Here is an 18998-nt window from a genome sequence, read left to right on the forward strand (position 1 = left end):
TTAAGATCAGTTCAGTTCAAGTTTTGTTCTCATCTGATAGTGTCAGTGCAGTTAAAGAAATATTTTAAACCGCAGGTCAAAGAGTCCAAGCGGCAGTTCATCTTCGACGTGGTGAACAAGGGTGGAGAATCTGAGAAGATGGAGCTGTTCGTCAACTTCTGCGAGGACACCATCTTCGAGATGCAGCTGGCGTCTCTGATCTCCGAGCCAGACGCTACTGAGAGACAAGAGAAGGATGATGATGATGAAGATGATGCTCAGAGCGTGGATCTAGACGCGGACGAGGAAGACGGCGCGATGGAGTCTTCCTCAGCGTTCGCTCTGGCCTGCGTCTCCATGAGGAAGAGTCTCTCCAACCTGCGTCAGCTGATGACCTTCAGGAGCATGAGGAGACGGTATCGCAAGCTGAGAAAGATGAGCATCCGGGAGATGATCCGGGGATTCTTCTTCTTCTTCTGGATGATCTTCACCGGCATGTTCCGCTTCCTCTACAGCTTGGTCTGGGGTTTCTTCCACATCTTGTGGTCCACGCTGTTCGGTGGCGGTCTCGTGGAAGGAGCCAAGAACATGAAGGTGACGGATATTCTGGGGAACATGCCGGATCCCACGCAGTTCGGGATCCACGGAGACGTTCTAGAGCTGGAGAAGCTGGAGTACTGTGACGTGTCGTCGGTGGCGGAGCTCGGACGCATGGCGGCGGGAGACCAGGCCGAGATGGACCTCATGACGGAGCTGATGAACATCCAGCCCAGGAGGGAAGGAGGCAAGCATGGCATGGAGCCAGGGCTGGGAGACGTGTCTGAGGTGATGGGAGTGGACACTCCGTCTTTAGCCAGCGCCGTCCGTCAGAAGAAAGTTCAGGTGTGTGTTCACAGCCTCAGTCTTTAAAAGAGTCTCTTCTGCTCATTATGGCTGCATTTATTTGATCAAAAATGCAGTAAAATTATGAATTTTTTATCATTTATAATAGTTGTTTTCTATGTGAATATGTGTTAAACTGTAATGTATTTCTGTGATCTGCAGCTGTATTTCCAGCATCATTACTCCAGTCTTCAGTGTCACATGATCTTCAGAAATCATTCTAACATACTGATTTACTGATCATTTCTGATTATTTATTTATCATGATTTCCCTTTTATATGATTTAAAAAAATAATAATTTCACTTCCACCCTGTGTCAAAAACTTATAATAAATCATGAAATAAAAAAACAACATTAAATCACATTTATTTTATTTTTGCATTATTAGCTCCCTTTTTGCCACAAAAATATTAGGGAAGCACAACTGTTTTCCATGTGAGCAGCCAATCAGCATACTAGAATGATTTCTGAAGATCATGTGACACTGAAGACTGGAGTCCGCATCACAGGAATAAATGACATTTTAACTTTTTTTACTTTCAAAAACAAGAAAAAATGTTACTGAACTCAAACTTTTGACTCGTAGTATAAATTAGAATTTTTAAAAAATACACATAAAATGCTGTGTATTAATGAATCTGGTGTGTTTTCTGTGCAGGAAGCCGCCAGTAAACAGGCCGCTGAATCTGAGACCAAATCCGAGTCAGAGAAGGCCGAGTGAGTGTGTGTGTGTGTGTGTGTGTGTCTGTCTATCTGTGTGTGTGTCTGTCTGTCTGTGTGTGTTCACGTGTGTGTTTACGTCCACAGTGTGGAGGACGGAGAGAAGAAAGACCAGGACAAGGGCAAAGAGGAGAGTGTGTCAGACTCGCTGTCAGACGAGAAGAAGCCGCTGAAGAAGAGACGCGGTCCGAGGAAGGAGCAGGCCGAGGCCTTCATGGCCGCGTTTTTTGCCGGTCTAGACATCTATCAGACCAAAACCCTGGTGAGGAACGTCAGATTTCTTTATTTGTGTCCCTGCAGCACAAACGCAGTCATGAGTAACACAGGTATATTTGTAGCAATAGACAACAATACATTGTATGGATCAAAATTATACATTTCTCTTTTATGACAAAAATCATTAGGATATTAAGATCATGTTTCATTAGTAGCATGCATTGCTAAGAACTTCATTTGAACAACTTTAAAGGAGATTTTCTCAATATTTAGATTTTTTTTGCTCCCTCAGATTCCAGATTTTCAAATAGTTGCATCTCAGACAAATATTGTCCTATCATAACAAACCATACATCAATGGAGAGATTATTTATTCAACTTTCAGATGATGTATCAATCTCAATTTATTTTTAAATGGACCCTTATGACTGGTTTTATGGTCCAGGGTCACAAATATCCTTATATAAAACTCATGACTAATTCCACACAATCCTCATGAAGAGAGGCTCAAATGTATTTGGAGAGTGTTTTGTCTGAATAGTGCTTCAGAAAGTTTGGATGAGGAGTTTAGGTCGCTGAAGGTTTCTCGTTTACCTTCCTAATGACTCGTGTAAATGATGTGTTTCTCCATTCGTTAGACTGAAGAGATTCTGAACCCACAGTCACTCAAACACTAAACTCTGTTTTCAGAATTATCTGGCCAGAAACTTCTACAACCTGCGATTCCTGGCTCTGTTCGTGGCGTTCGCCATCAACTTCATTCTGCTCTTCTACAAGGTGAGCAGAGATTTGATACAACAACTTTAAACATTTATTTCATTTCATCATTACCTCCCTTTTGTCTGTTTTTTTTTTTTTTTTTGATTTAATAATGATTTCTTTCACTGTATGTTTAAAAATAAACTCGTAAAATATAAATAAAATAAATCATAAATAAAACCGTGTGGGCTAAATTTATTTTATTTATATTTGTATTCATATTTAATATTTATTGATTATTTGCGTAATTTTATCCCTTTTGTCTGAATTATATATATATTTTTAAATGTATGTAGAGGAGAAACATGTTACATGTATTACTTACATGTATTTATTTATAATTTAATTATTTAATTTAATATCATTGCTTCCCTCGTCTGAATAATTTTTTTATTTAGTAATTCATTGATTTTTCCCCTACCCTGTATGTATTAAAAAAATGATAAATAAATCATAAAAAAATTAGATCACATTTATTTATTTGATTTTCATCATTACCTCCCTTTTGTCTGAGTTTTTAAACTATTATTTAGTAATTAATTGATTTTCTTTCTCCACGCTGTATGTATAAAAAAAAAATAGAAGTGTTTTAAATTACAAATAGGAAAAAAAAACAACAAAACAAACCCCATAAGCCCATATTTTTATTATTTTTATTTTATTTTTGTCATTACCTTCCTTTTGTCTGATTTTTATCTTTAATTTTTGGGTACTTTTTTTTTTTCTTTCCCTACACGTTATGTATAAAAAAGTGATAAATCATTAAAAAAAAAAAAAGAGATCACATTTATTTATTTGATTTTCATCATTACAACCCTTTTGTCTGAGTTTTTTGAAAAAAATATTGTTTATATAGAGCACAATTTAAATAGTGTTTTAAATTTAAAAAACTAAAAAAATACCCATAAGCCCACATTTTAATTATTTTATTTTTATCATTACCCTTCTTTTGCTTGAATTTATTTATTTATTCTCTTCCCACACTGTATGTATCAAACATGCTAAATGCGTGATAAAGAAACATGTTGTGTGCAGGTGACCGGTGAGGACTCGGAGGATCTGGACCCGTGGACGCGGCGAGAGGAGGAGGAGGAAGGTGTGGTGGAGTATTTCGTTCTTCAGGAGAGCACGGGTTACATGGCGCCGGCCCTGCGCTTCCTCGCCGTCATGCACACACTCATCTCCTTCCTCTGTGTGCTGGGATATTACTATCTGAAGGTGCTGATTACCCACGAGTGATGTGTTTGTGAAGAGCTCATCGGCGCAGCTAAACCTCTTCTTCTTCACTGCTCAGGTGCCGCTGGTGGTGTTCAAGCGCGAGAAGGAGATCGCACGCAAGCTGGAGTTTGATGGGCTCTACATCACCGAGCAGCCGTGTGATGATGATATTAAAGGCCAGTGGGACAGACTCGTCATCAACACGCCGTGAGTCTGTCGTTTGACATCACAACAGCACTGATTCATTCAGCACGTCCTCATGAGACGGCTCTTAAATTGAGTTTCGTGAAGGAAAGAAAATGAATTTGCATTGTCTGATATTATGTGACCGTGTCCATGAAGAATTAAACACGGTTTGTGTGCTTTGCGCAGGTCTTTCCCCAACAACTACTGGGACAAATTTGTCAAACGGAAGGTAAGTTTGATGAAGTGAGAATATGAAGGGTTAATCTCATGAATGAATCCCCAGGTCACATTTCAAGAACAACAAACAATCTCTCTCGCTCTCTCTCTCTCTCTCTCTCTCTCTCTCGCTCTCTCTCTCTCTCTCGCTCGCTCGCTCGCTCGCTCGCTCTCTCGCTCTCTCTCTCTCTCTCTCTCTCTCGCTCTCTCGCTCTCTCTCTCTCTCTCTCTCTCTCTCTCTCTCTCTCTCTCTCGCTCTCTCGCTCTCTCTCTCTCTCTCTCTCTCTCTCTCTCTCTCTCTCTCTCTCTCTCTCTCTCTCTCTCTCTATATATATATATATATATATATATATATATATATATATATATATATATATAAAACTATTATAATTATTCTGCATAAAGAAAAAGAACCCTACAGTATTTTAGTACTATTAAAGGGATAGTTCACCCTAAAATGAAAATTGTCATTAATTACTCGCCGTCATGTCATTCCAAACCCGTAAAACCTTTGTTCATCTTCAGAACACAAATTAAGATATTTCTGATGCACTCCGAGAGCTCTCTGACCCTCCATAGACAGCAAGGATCCGAACACGATCAAGGTCCAGAAACGTAGCAAGGAGATCGGTAAAATAAGTGGTTCAACCGTAATTTTACGAATCTATGAGAATACTTTTACTTTGTAAAATTATGGTTGAACCACTGATGTCACATGGATTATTTTAGCTATGTTTTTATGCGTTGATCCTGTAAGGACCCTTGTTGTCTATGAAGAGTCATAAAAAATATCTTAATTTCTGTTTCGAGGTCTTACGGGTTTGGAATGAGGGTGAGTAATCAGAATTAAAATTTTTGGGTGAACTAACCCTTTAAGATTTTATGTACTACTATGAAATTATTTTTACGACAATTCTATATATATATGTATATATATCTATCTCTCGCGGGGGTGAGCGCTTTTACCTTTACTGCGGGTGGGAGTCGTCCCCAGGGTTGCCAAGTCCACATTTCTTCCGCAGTATTGGGCTACATTTACACTGTTGCCACAGGTGGTTTTTAGTCCAAGGGTTAAAGCGAACTCCCCCACCCCCGGAATGACGGAGTGTGAAAAACTGTGGAAAAATTTGCTATTGGGCTGGTTTTGTTTTCACTGAACTGGCAACCCTGATCCCACTGTCCCGTCATTTGGTGCATAACAAGAATGATGGAGTAACATAAACACTAGACTTGCTGCGGTAGTCGGTGTTACATAGTGTTTGCTCGTTCCTTGAACACCGCAGCATCACCCTTTTTTTCAACGTGGAAGCTGTTTTCTGTGAATGTTTGAGACAAAGTGCAGCGCTACAAAACAGTGTGTTTGTAATTAATACAATGCATTAAAATAATACATTAAAAGAAAAAAACTGTTCGCGCTTGAACTGAAACGCCTCTGATTGGCCATTGCGTTTAAGAAATCAACAGATACAGTTGTTCAAAATAATAGCAGTGTGTTTAGCGAGTAAAGCTCAAAATCCTTATAATAACTTTTACTTCAATACACACAAATGCATTGGAAACATTGCACATTCTATTCTAAATCAAAACATGAAGAAACATATAGCAAATGTGTTACTAATTTACAGAAAGTGAAGAAAAAGGAATATTAGGCTGTTAAAAAAAAGCAGTGTTTACATTTTTATTTACAAAGTCAAACATTTACTGTATAAACCAAAAAATGCTTGAAGATTTAGCTTTCTTGTGAATGACTGAACTAACATGTAACTGTATAGCCACGATTTCTGAGAACTGCTTTAGATCTGTGAACAGGTATTCCAGCCCAGGACGATTGCACTGCACACCACAATTCCTCTGCATTTCTTGGTTTTGCCTCAGAAACAGCTTTTTTGATGTCACCCCACAAGTTTTCTATTGGATTAAGGTCTGGAGATAGGCTCCATAATGTTAATCTTGTTGGTCTGGAACCAAGATGCTGCTCGTTTACTGGTGTGTTTGGGTCATTGTCTTGCTGAAACACCCATCTTAAGGGCATTTCCTCTTCGGCATGAGGCAACATAACCTCTTTAAGTATTTTAATGTACTCAAACTGATCCATGATCCCTGGAATGTGATCAATAGGCCCGACACGTAGTATGAGAAACATCCCCATATCATGATGCTTGTACTGTGGCTTGAATTCAGTGTTTGGGGGTCGTCTGACAAACTGTAACCTCTTAATTTTTTCAACAATGGGGCTTTGCAGGGGCTTCTTGCCGACAGCTTGGCTTCACATAGGCGTCTTCTAATTGTTCCAGTACTCACAGGTAACTCTAGACTTTCTCTGATCGCCCTGGAGCTGATCATTGGCTGAGTCTTTGCCATTTTGGCCATTCTTCGATCCATTCGAATGGTAGTTTTCTGTTTTCTTCCACATCTTTCTGGTTTTGGTTGCCATTTTAAAGCATTTGATATCATTTTAGCTGAGCAGCCTATAATTTTCTGCACTTAATGTTTTCCCCTCTCTAATCAACTTTTTAATCAAAGTACGCTATTCTTTTGAACAATGTCTGGAACGACTCATTTTACTCAGATTTGCAGAGAAATGCACAGTATAACATTTCCTTAAATAAGGGCCACTTGTTTGACAGCAGTTTTTTCACAGAATGATTTACCTCTCGAATTAAACTCCACACTGCTGTTATTTTGAACACGCCATTTTCAATTAATGACTCAATTACACAGAATCAACAGCATACACGTCATGACTGTCGGGTCTGTTGGTTTTCTATTACTCTACTACACCTACTAGTAAAATATTTGCCATGTAGAAATATAATATAGTAGAGTTTAGTAGAGATGCCATTACGTCCCAACAATATCCAGCGACTACCAAATTGTCCCTAGCAATAATTTTGATCAAACAATCAAATATATGTGTATGTGAGCAATATTGTTGTAATTTGGGCTGCCTCTGAAATAGATCACACCATTGATATTACCTGAGAAGCTAAAGAAATATGCAAGAAAACTGCATGCTTTCAAGGACGAACATTTAACACACGTGTGGAGTAAGATCATATAAGAGCCCAAGTGTCTGAAACATACGAGCACAGTTCAGCTGAATGATCAAGATTATCCTCTTTAACTATAGCTTCCAAAGTCAGATATAGCTTATGATTTTCAAGGCGAGACACTCTGACATTATTCATATCAGTGGCTTCTAAATGCTCCCTAGCTAAAATTTGGATAAAACTGGTTTTTTTTTTTTTGCCATGTACTGTACCTGATATATATCCAAAGTAATCAACGTTGAATTGAATCACAAGCTTATGAATCAAAATTGTGACAGTTTTTGTCAATACCAGCCAATACCAATTATTATTATTATTAATTTGCATAAAGAAGCCTACAGCATTTTCACTGACATTATGATTGTTATAACAAATAATCACATTTAAACCTCATGATAATTACTGTACAGTAATGAAAGTAATGCATATCATCCTGTCCATACAGAATATTTGATTTAAAATTAACATCAACTAATCATTGTTTATTTATTTATTTGTTTGTTTGTTTGAGTGGTTGAAAATTTAGATGAGCATGTTTAATTATGAAAAGTAATGTCACAATACAAAAAAATGCAGTAGTTCTAAAAATAGGCTTTTTTTTCTTTTATGAAAAATCTCATTTCTGTTTTTTTGTTTTTTCCTTTGATTTTGGGGTGAAATATAAGCTTGTTTGTGGTAGTTTCATGAGATTGATGATGATGATGATGATGAAGATGAGTCGCGTTGTAAAGATTGATGTGGTCATTCCTCAGCGCCGTGTCGTCATATGGATGTTGTTCTGTTTGTGCTGCAGGTTATTAATAAGTACGGCGATCTCTACGGAGCCGAGCGGATCGCGGAGCTGCTGGGTTTGGATAAAAGTGCTTTAGACTTCAATCCGACCGAAGAGACGGTCATTAAAGACGCCTCGCTGCTGTCCTGGTCAGGAACCACATCATCTTGTTCTCATTATTACAGGAAGCCTTCAGCTGATGCATGTTTGATTGATTGATTGATTGTGTAATCGCATAAACTACCTCATCTGTGATGTGATCAAATCTCTGTTCTTTCTCAATCATAATCATAGCAGACCAGCACTTCTCAGTCTTTGGACTCTAGATCTCTTCATTGAGACTATACCCAGCATTCATGATGACAAAGCTGCTTTATTTACAGAAACTTGGACTTCTAATAGATGAAAATAATTCAGTGCTGTCAAATGATTAATCACATCCAAAATAAAAGTTTTTGTTTACATTATATATGTGTGTGTACTGTGTATATTTATTATGTTTATATAAATACAAACACATGCAGTATATATTTAAGAAAAATATGTTTTGTTTATATATTCAATGTATTTGTATATAATTTAAAATATAACTAAATGAATATATAAATGTATAAACGTAAATATTTTCAAAATGTATATTGTATGTGTGTGTATTTGTATATACATAATACATATACACAGTACACATATATAATGTAAACAAAAGCTTTTATTCTGGATGCGATTTAATCGTTGACAGCACTAAAATAATTATATACGTAAATAATTATGTAATTACAGAAGTTTCAAGAACTGAGTTTTCTACTCTTTTTGACATTAATTTACATGAGTTTTCCAGTTGATCATGATTACTGGATTTTTAATTATTATCATTTTTTACTTACAATAAGCAAATTTATATTCATTATAGAAATTTCCATGACATTTTCCGTGACACAATTTTTTTTAATTCATTTATTTATTTTGGTACATACTTTTTAATTTGTTAATTTAATAAAATTTTATTTTATTTTAAATAATTATTTAATCCAGGGTTTCCATAGTTCCTAAAAAAAAAAAAAAGATTTTTGAGGTGGTTGAATTAAAATAATAAAAATGTATATTTAAGCTTTGTCTTGTTTTAAATCATTTCAAGCCCCTTGGAGGTTTGTTGACGCCCTTAGTGGGCCCAGGACCTGATTGAGAACCACAGTAGCAGTCTTATGTTTGTAGCTCTAAGAGTGACTCTGACTGCAGACGTTCTGTGTTCTTCAGGTTGAGCTCCATTGACACCAAATATCACGTGTGGAAGATGGGCGTTGTGTTCACTGATAACGTGAGTGTGATTACTGTTTCACGAGATTACAGGAATAGTTCAGTCAAAATAACAATGTGCTGAATGTGTTTACTCTCCTTCAGTCTAGTCAAGATCAGGATGAGTTTGTTTCTTCATCAGGTTTGTAGAAATGTGTCTCTGCATCAGTGTCTCAGCAATGGATGCTCTGCAGTGAATGGGTGCCGTCAGAATGAGAGTCCAAACAGCTGATAAAAACATCACAATAATCCACACCACTCCAGTCCATCAGTTAACATCTGGAGAAGACAAAAGCTGAAACACATCCTTCAAGACGTTTTTAGATTGCGTTTTTACGTTTTTCATTGCTGAGACACTGATGCAGAGACACATTTCTCCAAACCTGATGAAGAAACAAACTCATCCTGATCTCAGATGAACTGAGTGAGAGCACATTTCCAACACAATTTTCCTCTTGATCTGTTGCAGTCGTTCCTGTATCTGGTCTGGTACACCACCATGTCCATCCTGGGACATTATAATAATTTCTTCTTCGCCGCTCATCTACTGGACATCGCCATGGGCTTCAAAACGCTGAGGACCATCCTGTCCTCCGTCACACACAATGGCAAACAGGTTTGACTGCAAATGTTGTGGTTTTTCTTCTTTATTTTGATCTTTTGAACAGTAATCATGTTAAAGAGTGTGTGTGTGTGTGTGTGTGTGTGTGTGTGTGTGTCTCAGCTGGTGCTGACGGTTGGGCTGCTCGCTGTGGTTGTGTATCTCTACACCGTCGTAGCGTTCAACTTCTTCCGCAAGTTCTACAACAAAAGCGCTGACGAGGACGAGCCTGATATGAAGTGTGATGACATGATGACAGTGAGTGATTCGGATTCACAGCATAAAATTAGGGCTGTTGATTTAAATTAACAGAATGAATTAGCTGTTTGAATGAATAGTGAGTCAGTGATTCAGTGACTCATTCATAAAGACAGTCACATGATTCATTTCTGAATGAATCAGCTCTTTAAATGAATCGAGTGAGTCAGTGATTTGGTGACTCATTCATAAAAAGTAATTTGTATCATTTCTGAATGAATCAGCTATTTGAATGAATAGGTTGAATGAATGATTCAATGACTCACTCATTAAGACAGTGACTTGCTGCCACCTACTGGCACTTTTTGTAACGTCTATCCAATGCTTTTCTCATTTAACACAATAATGACTTTAAATGATTTTTTGTGGGGAATTTCCCAGACTAAATTGATGTGCGATTAACATCATGTGATTAGATTTAAAAATCTTAATTACTTGACAGCCGCATGTATAATAGAATCACAGACAGACCGTGTGTGTGTGTGTGTGTGTGTGTGTGTCAGTGTTATCTGTTCCACATGTACGTGGGCGTTCGCGCCGGAGGTGGGATCGGTGACGAGATCGAGGACCCGGCGGGCGACCCATATGAGCTCTACCGGATCCTGTTCGACATCACCTTCTTCTTCTTCGTCATCGTCATCCTGCTGGCCATCATACAAGGTGCCATTCCCTTCATGCTTTAATGCGTCTCATGCATGCGATTAGACTGTATAGTTAATTAAAACTGAAACTAAAATTAAAACCATTAAAAAAACTTTCATTACTGGGGGGGGGGAAATCATTTGAAGTACTATAATAACTAAAATTACAGCTGAAATAACATTAATAAAAAAAACATGTAGACATACAAAAAAACTAAAAGTACAACAAAATTACTAAAACTGTAACATTAAAGTAAAAATGAAAAATATGAAAACAAAAACCTTATTTAAAATATTAATAAAAATATAACAATAACATTATCTGTGGCACTAAGATAACACTGGTCTCATGTTTAAACAGTGCTATTTTAGTACTTATTAATATTTTGAAATACTTTTTATTTTATATTTTCAGTTTTTATTGTAATTTTTAAGTTTTAGTAATTTTTTAAATATGTCTATATTGCTTTGAATTTTTATTTCAGTTTTAGTTTGTTATTTTAGTACATCAAGTTCAAATAAATGAGAAATGTTACCTTCAATATGTTGAATGTTAAAATGTGTTTATCTTTGATTTCAGTTAATGTGCATTTTATTTCAGGTAACAAAAATGTTTGTTTAATGTGTCTGTGTAGTTATTTATTATTTTTATTTAATTTTTATTTATTTTAGTACATGAAATAAAAATATCTGCCGATGGGGCAAGACAAATGATCTTGTTTAGCCTTTGAATTAAGATGATTTTTCTTACTCCATTGGCAGATATTGTTATTGTTTTAAGCAAAAACTAACAACATTTGGATAATATTTTCAGGAAACAAGACAAGATATCTTGAGACATTTTACTTGTCAAGTAAACCCATCTTAATTGCAGAATTTGTAGAGATATATACTAGCAAACAAGACAAAAATACTAAGGACGAAAATCATTTTTTGCAGCGTATTCATGGTGTCCTAAAATATCACAGTTGAGAAGCACTGAAGAATCATTTTGAGTATATTGAGTACAAAAATAGAGCTCTTTAAGTACATTATGGAAGTGTACTTATTTTAAGCTGGGGTATTATGTGTCACGTTGTAAGATGTTCCAGACGGTTTAACGAGTCTCCTCAGGTTTATATTGCGTCTGTAAACACAGTGAACTGTCTGTGATGTACAGAAGCTAACGCTGAGTGTGATGTGTGTTTGAGGTCTGATCATCGATGCGTTTGGAGAGCTGAGAGACCAGCAGGAGCAGGTCAAGGAGGACATGGAGGTACAGAAACACACTCATCATCTGTCCGTCTGTGTTCAGATCAGCTGATCTCTCACGTGTGTCTCTCCTCACAGACCAAGTGCTTCATCTGTGGAATCGGGAACGAGTACTTCGACACGACGCCGCACGGCTTTGAGACTCACACCTTACAAGAGCACAACCTCGCCAACTACCTGTGAGTGACGACAAACCCCGTCTCAGTCATATGCATGGCTAAGAACTTCATTTGAACAACTTTAAAGGAGATTTTCTCAATATTTAGATTTTTTTGCTCCCTCAGATTCCAGATTTTCTAATAGTTGTATCTCAGCCAAATATTGTCCGATCATAACAAACCATACATTAATATTGAGAAAATCTCCTTTAAAGTTGTTCAAATGAAGTTCTTAGCAATGCATATTACTAATCAAAAATTAAGTTTTGATATATTTACGGTAGGATATTTACTAAATATCTTCATGGAACATGATCTTAATATCCTAATGATTTTTGTCATAAAAGATAAATGTATAATTTTGATCCATATAATGTATTGTTGGCTATTGCTACAAATATACCTGTGCTACTGATGACTGCTTCTGTGCTGCAGGGACACAGATGTGTTTTTGTCTTTTATATATTGTTCTTTTATTCTTAGATTTATTATTTTTTTCAGTTTGAGTTTGTCATTTTAGTACTTAAATTTAAACTTAATTTCAGTACATTTTTCTAATTTTCATCTAATATTTATGTTGTGTTTTATTTCAGCTGTATTTCACTTACCGAAAATAATTGTGAATAGTTTTAGTTCTGATCTCTGTTGATTTTCCAGATTTTTCTTGATGTACCTGATCAACAAGGATGAAACCGAGCACACTGGTCAGGTACGTTCTGAGATGATCATCAGATATTATAATAAGAAAAACTGTTTTATTATGCACCATTCTTATACCCAAAGTGCTACCAACATGATACATATATTCATAAAAATATAAAAGAAATAGGCATACATTTGAGATTGTTTATTAAGATTAAGTTCACATTAAGTTTATTGGTGTGTTTGTGTTAAAACCGTGTCATCCAAATGGATATGCAATTCAAAAAGAGAAATCTTAAATTTAGTGTTGGTTAAAGATGTGTTCTCAAAACGATCCCATTACATTTACATTTACATTTATTCATTTAGCTGACGCTTTTATCCAAAGCGACTTACAATTGCTATATATGTCAGAGGTCGCACGCCTCTGGAGCAACTAGGGGTTAAGTGTCTTGCTCAGGGACACATTGGTGTCTCACCGTGGATTCGAACCCGGGTCTCTCACACCAAAGGCATGTGTCTTATCCACTGCGCCATCACCACCCATTACAGTCCTAATGGAAGTAAGCAGGCAATAACTGCATGAAATCATTCTGTTGTTGATGTGCTTGAGATGTTTGTTCAGTATCTGTGGATGACGTTTCGGCAGGAGGTGGTTTTTTTTTTTTTATTGTTTTATTTCTTAAAACAAATACATTTTATGCTATAAAAATTGTTTAATTTTGGTTTTATTTTAAAATAATTTTAATTAATTAATTATTTAATTAATTTAAAAATGTAATTAGTTTAATTTAAATCATTTAAATTTAGCATTTTATGATTTTAATAAATGTTTAGTAAGTTTTATCATTTCGGCTGGTTTTATTTCAAAAATATTTGTTTTGATTGTTTTTCAGAAATTATTTTAATTTTACATTGATTTCATATTTTTTGTTTTACTTTTATTATTTTTAGAAATATTTTAATAAAAACATTATTTCATATATTTTGAATAACTGTTTTATTTGATTGTTTTTATTTTAGAACTGTTTTAATTTCACTTATTTAATTCATTTTTACTAAATGTTTTATTTGATTGCTTTTTAGAAATATTTTAATTTGACATTTTGATTTAATTCATTTGTGTTTTTTTTATTACTTTAATTTGACATTTAATTTAATACATTTTTGTTTTTTAAATAAATATTTTATTTTGACATTTTACGATTGAATTCATTTTTGTTTTATTTTTAATTGTTTTTTAGAATTATTTTAATTTGACTTTTTATGATTCAATAAATTTTGTAAATATCTTTTATTTGATTGTTTTTATTTTAGAAATATTTAAATAAAATTTTTACGAAGTGTTTTCTTTAGATTTTTGTAACTATATTAATTTCACGTTTTCTGGTTTAATGAATGTGTGTTGCTGCAGGAGTCGTACGTGTGGAAGATGTACCAGGAACGATGCTGGGATTTCTTCCCGGCCGGAGACTGCTTCCGTAAGCAGTATGAAGACCAGCTGGGCTGATAGAGCCGGGTTTTCTCCGGATCCAGTGCCAATTCTCTCTCTTTAAACCTTTCTTTTCCTCTCGGTCCCGGAACAAAAGACAGAACAGCTCAACACGTTGCCTTCTTGGAGCCCAGAAGCATTGCACAAGGTTTTATCCTGTTTTCTGAGGACCTCTGGGGTGAGTCTGCACCCGTATCTGCACAAGCGTTTGGAGAGCATGATGCCAAAATCACACTCCCTCGGATCCCCTTCCCGCTTGCCGTAGAGACGAGGAGATCGACTCAAACCTTCGTCAAGTGCCTTACCTCCATCACATCTGAGCTATGCAACACTGGCGTGGAGGTCCGATCGTGTTCCTGTCTCTGGTTTCCGATGGAAAAGCTCTCGTTTGGCTGTTTGTATGTCGTAGCTTTGCTGAATTGTGCTTTTGTTTTGAAGGACAAATAAAGATATTGATGCAATAAATCTGTTCTGTGAAAGCAGCTGCTCGTTTGACATCTGCACACACACGCTTTGAGTGGTTTGTCTGTTAGAAAAGATGCTTTCTTCCTTCATCTGGCCAGCGGCGCCCTGCATTTACAGGTCAATAGAGCAAACTTCATATGAGCTTAAACTCTTGAGTAAACTCGGCCGTGACATGGATGCTTACAGCAGGGATTCAATCATTTAATATCACATTCACATGTTTACGGTTCTCTGATGATGGTTAATGGTTGCATTACACGCAGGTAAACACATAGAATATTTCTTATTTACTAAGAGCTTTGTTTTAAAAATGAAAAAATATATTTTTATGATTTATTCATTTTATTTTCATTTCTTTAAATTTTTTTATTTTTATTAGTTTTTTATTAGTACAATTTATTTTTAGTGTTTTTATTTTGATTGGTTTTATTTATTTATTTACTTTGTTTTAATCTGACATTTATGAATTAATTAATTTAAAGAAAATTATTTTTATTTTGATAGTTTTTTCCTGAAATTGTTCTAATTTTATATTTTTAAATTTAATAAATTTAAATCTTGTAACTTTTCATGATTTTTTTAAGCAATATTTTCATTTTATGATGTAATCAAATTTTATATTTTAATTTCATTATTTTTTTATAAAAGTATTATTTTTTTAATTGTTTATGGTTCAATTTCTTTTTACATTTTCATAAATACATTTTTAGTGTTTTATTTCAATTGCTTTTATATAAAAGTCTTTTATTTTAATTTTACATTTTATGATTTAATTTTTAGTACTTTATTTTGATTGTTTTTATTTTAAAACTGTAGATTTTATGATTTATTTTTTTAGTAAGTGTTTGGTCCATGTACCTTCTGGTGAGTTAACTTTGTAATAAAAAAGAAAAAGAGAAATGAGAACCTTTTGTTGTTGGAGAAACAGAAATGAACAGTAATTAAGCTAGAGATTCTGCTTTAATGTTTGTTTGATTGAGCAAAAAATCTCTGTTCACGGCTGCTGCCAGAAATGACTTTATTCATAAGCAGTAAAACAGCATTTGATATTTACTGTATGTGATCTAAATCGATCCCGATAACAGCGGAGAGAGCGGAAACTCTGCCATCTCCATGTTTACCACGGTTTAACCATAGTATTTGCAGTAAAACTCTGCTTATACAAAAAATCATGGTTGCTACACTTTTACTACAGGGCAGGCTAATAAAACCATGGTTAATTTTCTTAAGAGATTTGTATTTGTGTGTTCTCTTTGTTTTGTTTTTTTAACTGTACTGCCTTAATGGTTTGATGTATTGTACTGTTTAATAAAGAAAAATAAATAAAAAAAAAAGATAAATAAATTCAAGAACCCGCTACGAAGTGCCGATCTGAATCAAAGGATTTGAGATCCGATTGGAGCGCTTAACTGATTCAGAGTTTTGAAAAGCTCCGTTCCACCCATCATTAAACGTACAATCAAAATACTTAACTTAGCTATTTTTTTGAAAAGCTTGAAATGAAATCATGAGTTTGAGTTTGAATCAATCGGAGCGGTTCCAATGTAAATGTTTGTCTTCAGTCATGGGTTACGGCTAGAAGAGCTCGGTATGATGCTACTGGGCATGCGCACATCAATACAGAGCCATTTTTGTCACACTGTACAACAATTACAATTGTTTTCATTAGGGTTGGGGTAGGTGTAGACGTTAATAAAACAATCTAATAGGTAGAAAATTAATTTCATTGCTCAGTCAACACTACTACTGGCGCAGCTCGCTAGTTTTATGACATTAACTGAAATAAACGAGAAAAAGTATGATAATATCCATATTTTCATTCCAAAGATAACATCCAGCACAAATGACCAGAAGGTACACGGATCGTGTTTTTATTTGAATTTCCTTTTTTTAAATTTTAATTTGAGATTTTGATAATATTTTCAGAATTTGTAGCATTGATCGACTCGTGTATGGAAGCATATGTGTAGCTAAATTCATTTGAAATGTAAAATGGCAATGTATTTCTGTATTTAAATGTACATTTTCCCATACATATGTGCAGCATTTAGTGCAAAATGAAAATGAAAATATATTACCCAAATGAACTGATTTGATTACCCAAAGCACTGTCTGTTTGCTTCTGTGCATCAATCCGAGTGCAAACAGTGAGAGATGTTGAGGCAAGTGAAAAGCGTTTGGTTAATGGTGAATATTGACCTATCGTGCGTCCTGTTGCCGAGCCCTGCCTTGATGTAATGATTGACAGCTCGGGGCCGTGCTCGGCTCGGAATGCATTTTCAAATCCACAGTGACTTAAACTATATTCATCATGGGGCATTTCATCAAAATGCAATTGAAACGTCATATATGTAAGTGTCAATGCATTTAAGAAAAATAAAAAGACATTAAAATCACCATTTTGCTACCCTATATAGTTTAAGTCATTGTGGATTTGAAAATGCATTCCGAGCCGAGCACACCCCCGAGCTGTCAATCATTACATCAGGGTGGAATTGCGTTGCCATTTTCATATTACATTTCAAATAGAATTTTGCTACACACATGCTTCCATACTCGTCAGCCGCTGCAGTATGTGGATCTGATGCTGATGATGTTCTGATGCTGTTTGTCCTGCAGCTCTGTTGTAATGATCCGTGCTCACTCACACACACACACATACATTATTTAATGCATGTACTTCTGGCTTTTTATGACCTTTAGTGTGACTGCAGAATGACATCCCGATCATCATCAACACTGAGACGCTTGAGGACAGACGAGAGACCGGTAGATGTGCTCAACAGAAAGCAGTCAATTATGATTTCATTCATTTTAGTAAGTGTACATATTGTTTTTTTTTTTAAATATACACATATATTTTACATTTATGATTTAATACCTTTTAGTAATTGTTTTATATGATTGATTTTTTTAGCAATTATTTTAATTTGACATTTTTATGATTTATATAATTTTATTATTTTATTTTAAAAATACTTTAATTGTACATTTTATTTAATTTTCTGGGTGTTTTATTTGATTGTTGTTTTTTTTTAAGAAACTGTTTTAATTTTACTTTTTTATTTATTTTGGAGTGTTTTGTTTTGATTTGTTGTTTTAAAAAATCTATTTTAATTTTACATTCACTTTGATTTAATTCACTTGTGTTTTATTTGATTTTGATTTTTAAGAAACTATTTTAATTTTACATTTTTATTATTTAATTAATTTTTAGTAAGTTATTTAGATTTTGTATTGAACTATTTATTTTAATTAAATTTTTTTATGATTTCATTCATTTTTAGTATGTTTTATTTTGTCTCTTATTTAACAATATTTACTTCAATATTACATTTTTAGGATTTAATTCATTTTAGACATACAATAGAATATAATAAAATAATTAGTAGTAGTTTTTAAATGAATAAATAATATTTATTAATGCATTCATTGTGGTACTTTTTAACACTGAAATCATTTTTGAAGTTCAATTTAGGGAGAATCAAGAAAGAAATAAAGAGAAACAAACTGGTTTAACAGAAGAAAAATGAGTTTTTTAAATGCACATAATATATCTGCTATATATGTGTTAGTTTAGTGATCTTTCATCAGTATGTCAGCCTTGTTTTGTGCAGCACAGATCAGCTGTTGCAGTGTTATAAATAACCTGATGGAGCTCAGATCTGCTCTAGTGTCTCCAGAGTCTCATCGACCGCTGTTTCTTAAAGGTCTCTCATCACACGAGGCCAAATTGACTAGTTTGCTAATAACAGAATGTCAGATTGGGCTTAATTGGAGCCGAGCGTCAGCTGCTGCTGAGAGGAGAGACGTCTGAAGGAAACACGCCGCTGTCGCCTGCAGCCAAACACCAGCCCGGACCAGACCAGACCAGACCAGACCAGACCGCCGGCTGTAATTAGGTTCCTGTGTGCTGCGGGGCCCGACGGCCCTTTAACAACATGCTTCACTGAGCATCTGCGACTCCAGACGCGCTCCAGTCGTTACACAAGGTCACAAATATCATCAGACACAGTCAGACTGACCAGAAGAGAATCTGCTCTCGTTTGACAGATCAATCATGGGCAGGTTGTGTCATCTTCAAAAACCACCAGAAAATATGACTCCGATGACATTAAATACCGTTCATATGCAGTCCGGATGAATATGACCCGAGCTGAACACGGTGTGTTTATCCAGCTCTAAAACTATGCTTGT

The 18998-nt window shown here is 35.1% G+C and overlaps 1 protein-coding gene across 1 annotated transcript in view; it reads left to right on the forward strand.

The window, feature by feature from the left end:
- LOC306886314 (ryanodine receptor 3-like) overlaps positions 1 to 14795 on the forward strand; it is a gene marked incomplete at its 5' end in the record, with an annotated part of 172700 nt that extends 157905 nt beyond the window's left edge. Inside the window, 16 exons of the mRNA XM_079443321.1 lie at positions 76 to 861; positions 1522 to 1580; positions 1671 to 1845; positions 2490 to 2576; positions 3594 to 3776; positions 3853 to 3983; positions 4149 to 4191; positions 8022 to 8149; positions 9255 to 9315; positions 9763 to 9909; positions 10018 to 10152; positions 10656 to 10812; positions 11984 to 12048; positions 12123 to 12223; positions 12860 to 12911; positions 14259 to 14795. Coding sequence (XP_079299447.1) covers positions 76 to 861; positions 1522 to 1580; positions 1671 to 1845; positions 2490 to 2576; positions 3594 to 3776; positions 3853 to 3983; positions 4149 to 4191; positions 8022 to 8149; positions 9255 to 9315; positions 9763 to 9909; positions 10018 to 10152; positions 10656 to 10812; positions 11984 to 12048; positions 12123 to 12223; positions 12860 to 12911; positions 14259 to 14354 — 2406 coding nt within the window. The 3' untranslated portion in view covers positions 14355 to 14795. The remainder of the gene's footprint in view (positions 1 to 75; positions 862 to 1521; positions 1581 to 1670; positions 1846 to 2489; positions 2577 to 3593; positions 3777 to 3852; positions 3984 to 4148; positions 4192 to 8021; positions 8150 to 9254; positions 9316 to 9762; positions 9910 to 10017; positions 10153 to 10655; positions 10813 to 11983; positions 12049 to 12122; positions 12224 to 12859; positions 12912 to 14258) is intronic.
- Positions 14796 to 18998: the final 4203 nt, after the last annotated feature.

Source organism: Barbus barbus (genome assembly GCF_936440315.1).
Source record: "Barbus barbus genome assembly, chromosome: 20".
Taxonomy (NCBI): Eukaryota; Metazoa; Chordata; class Actinopteri; order Cypriniformes; family Cyprinidae; genus Barbus; species Barbus barbus.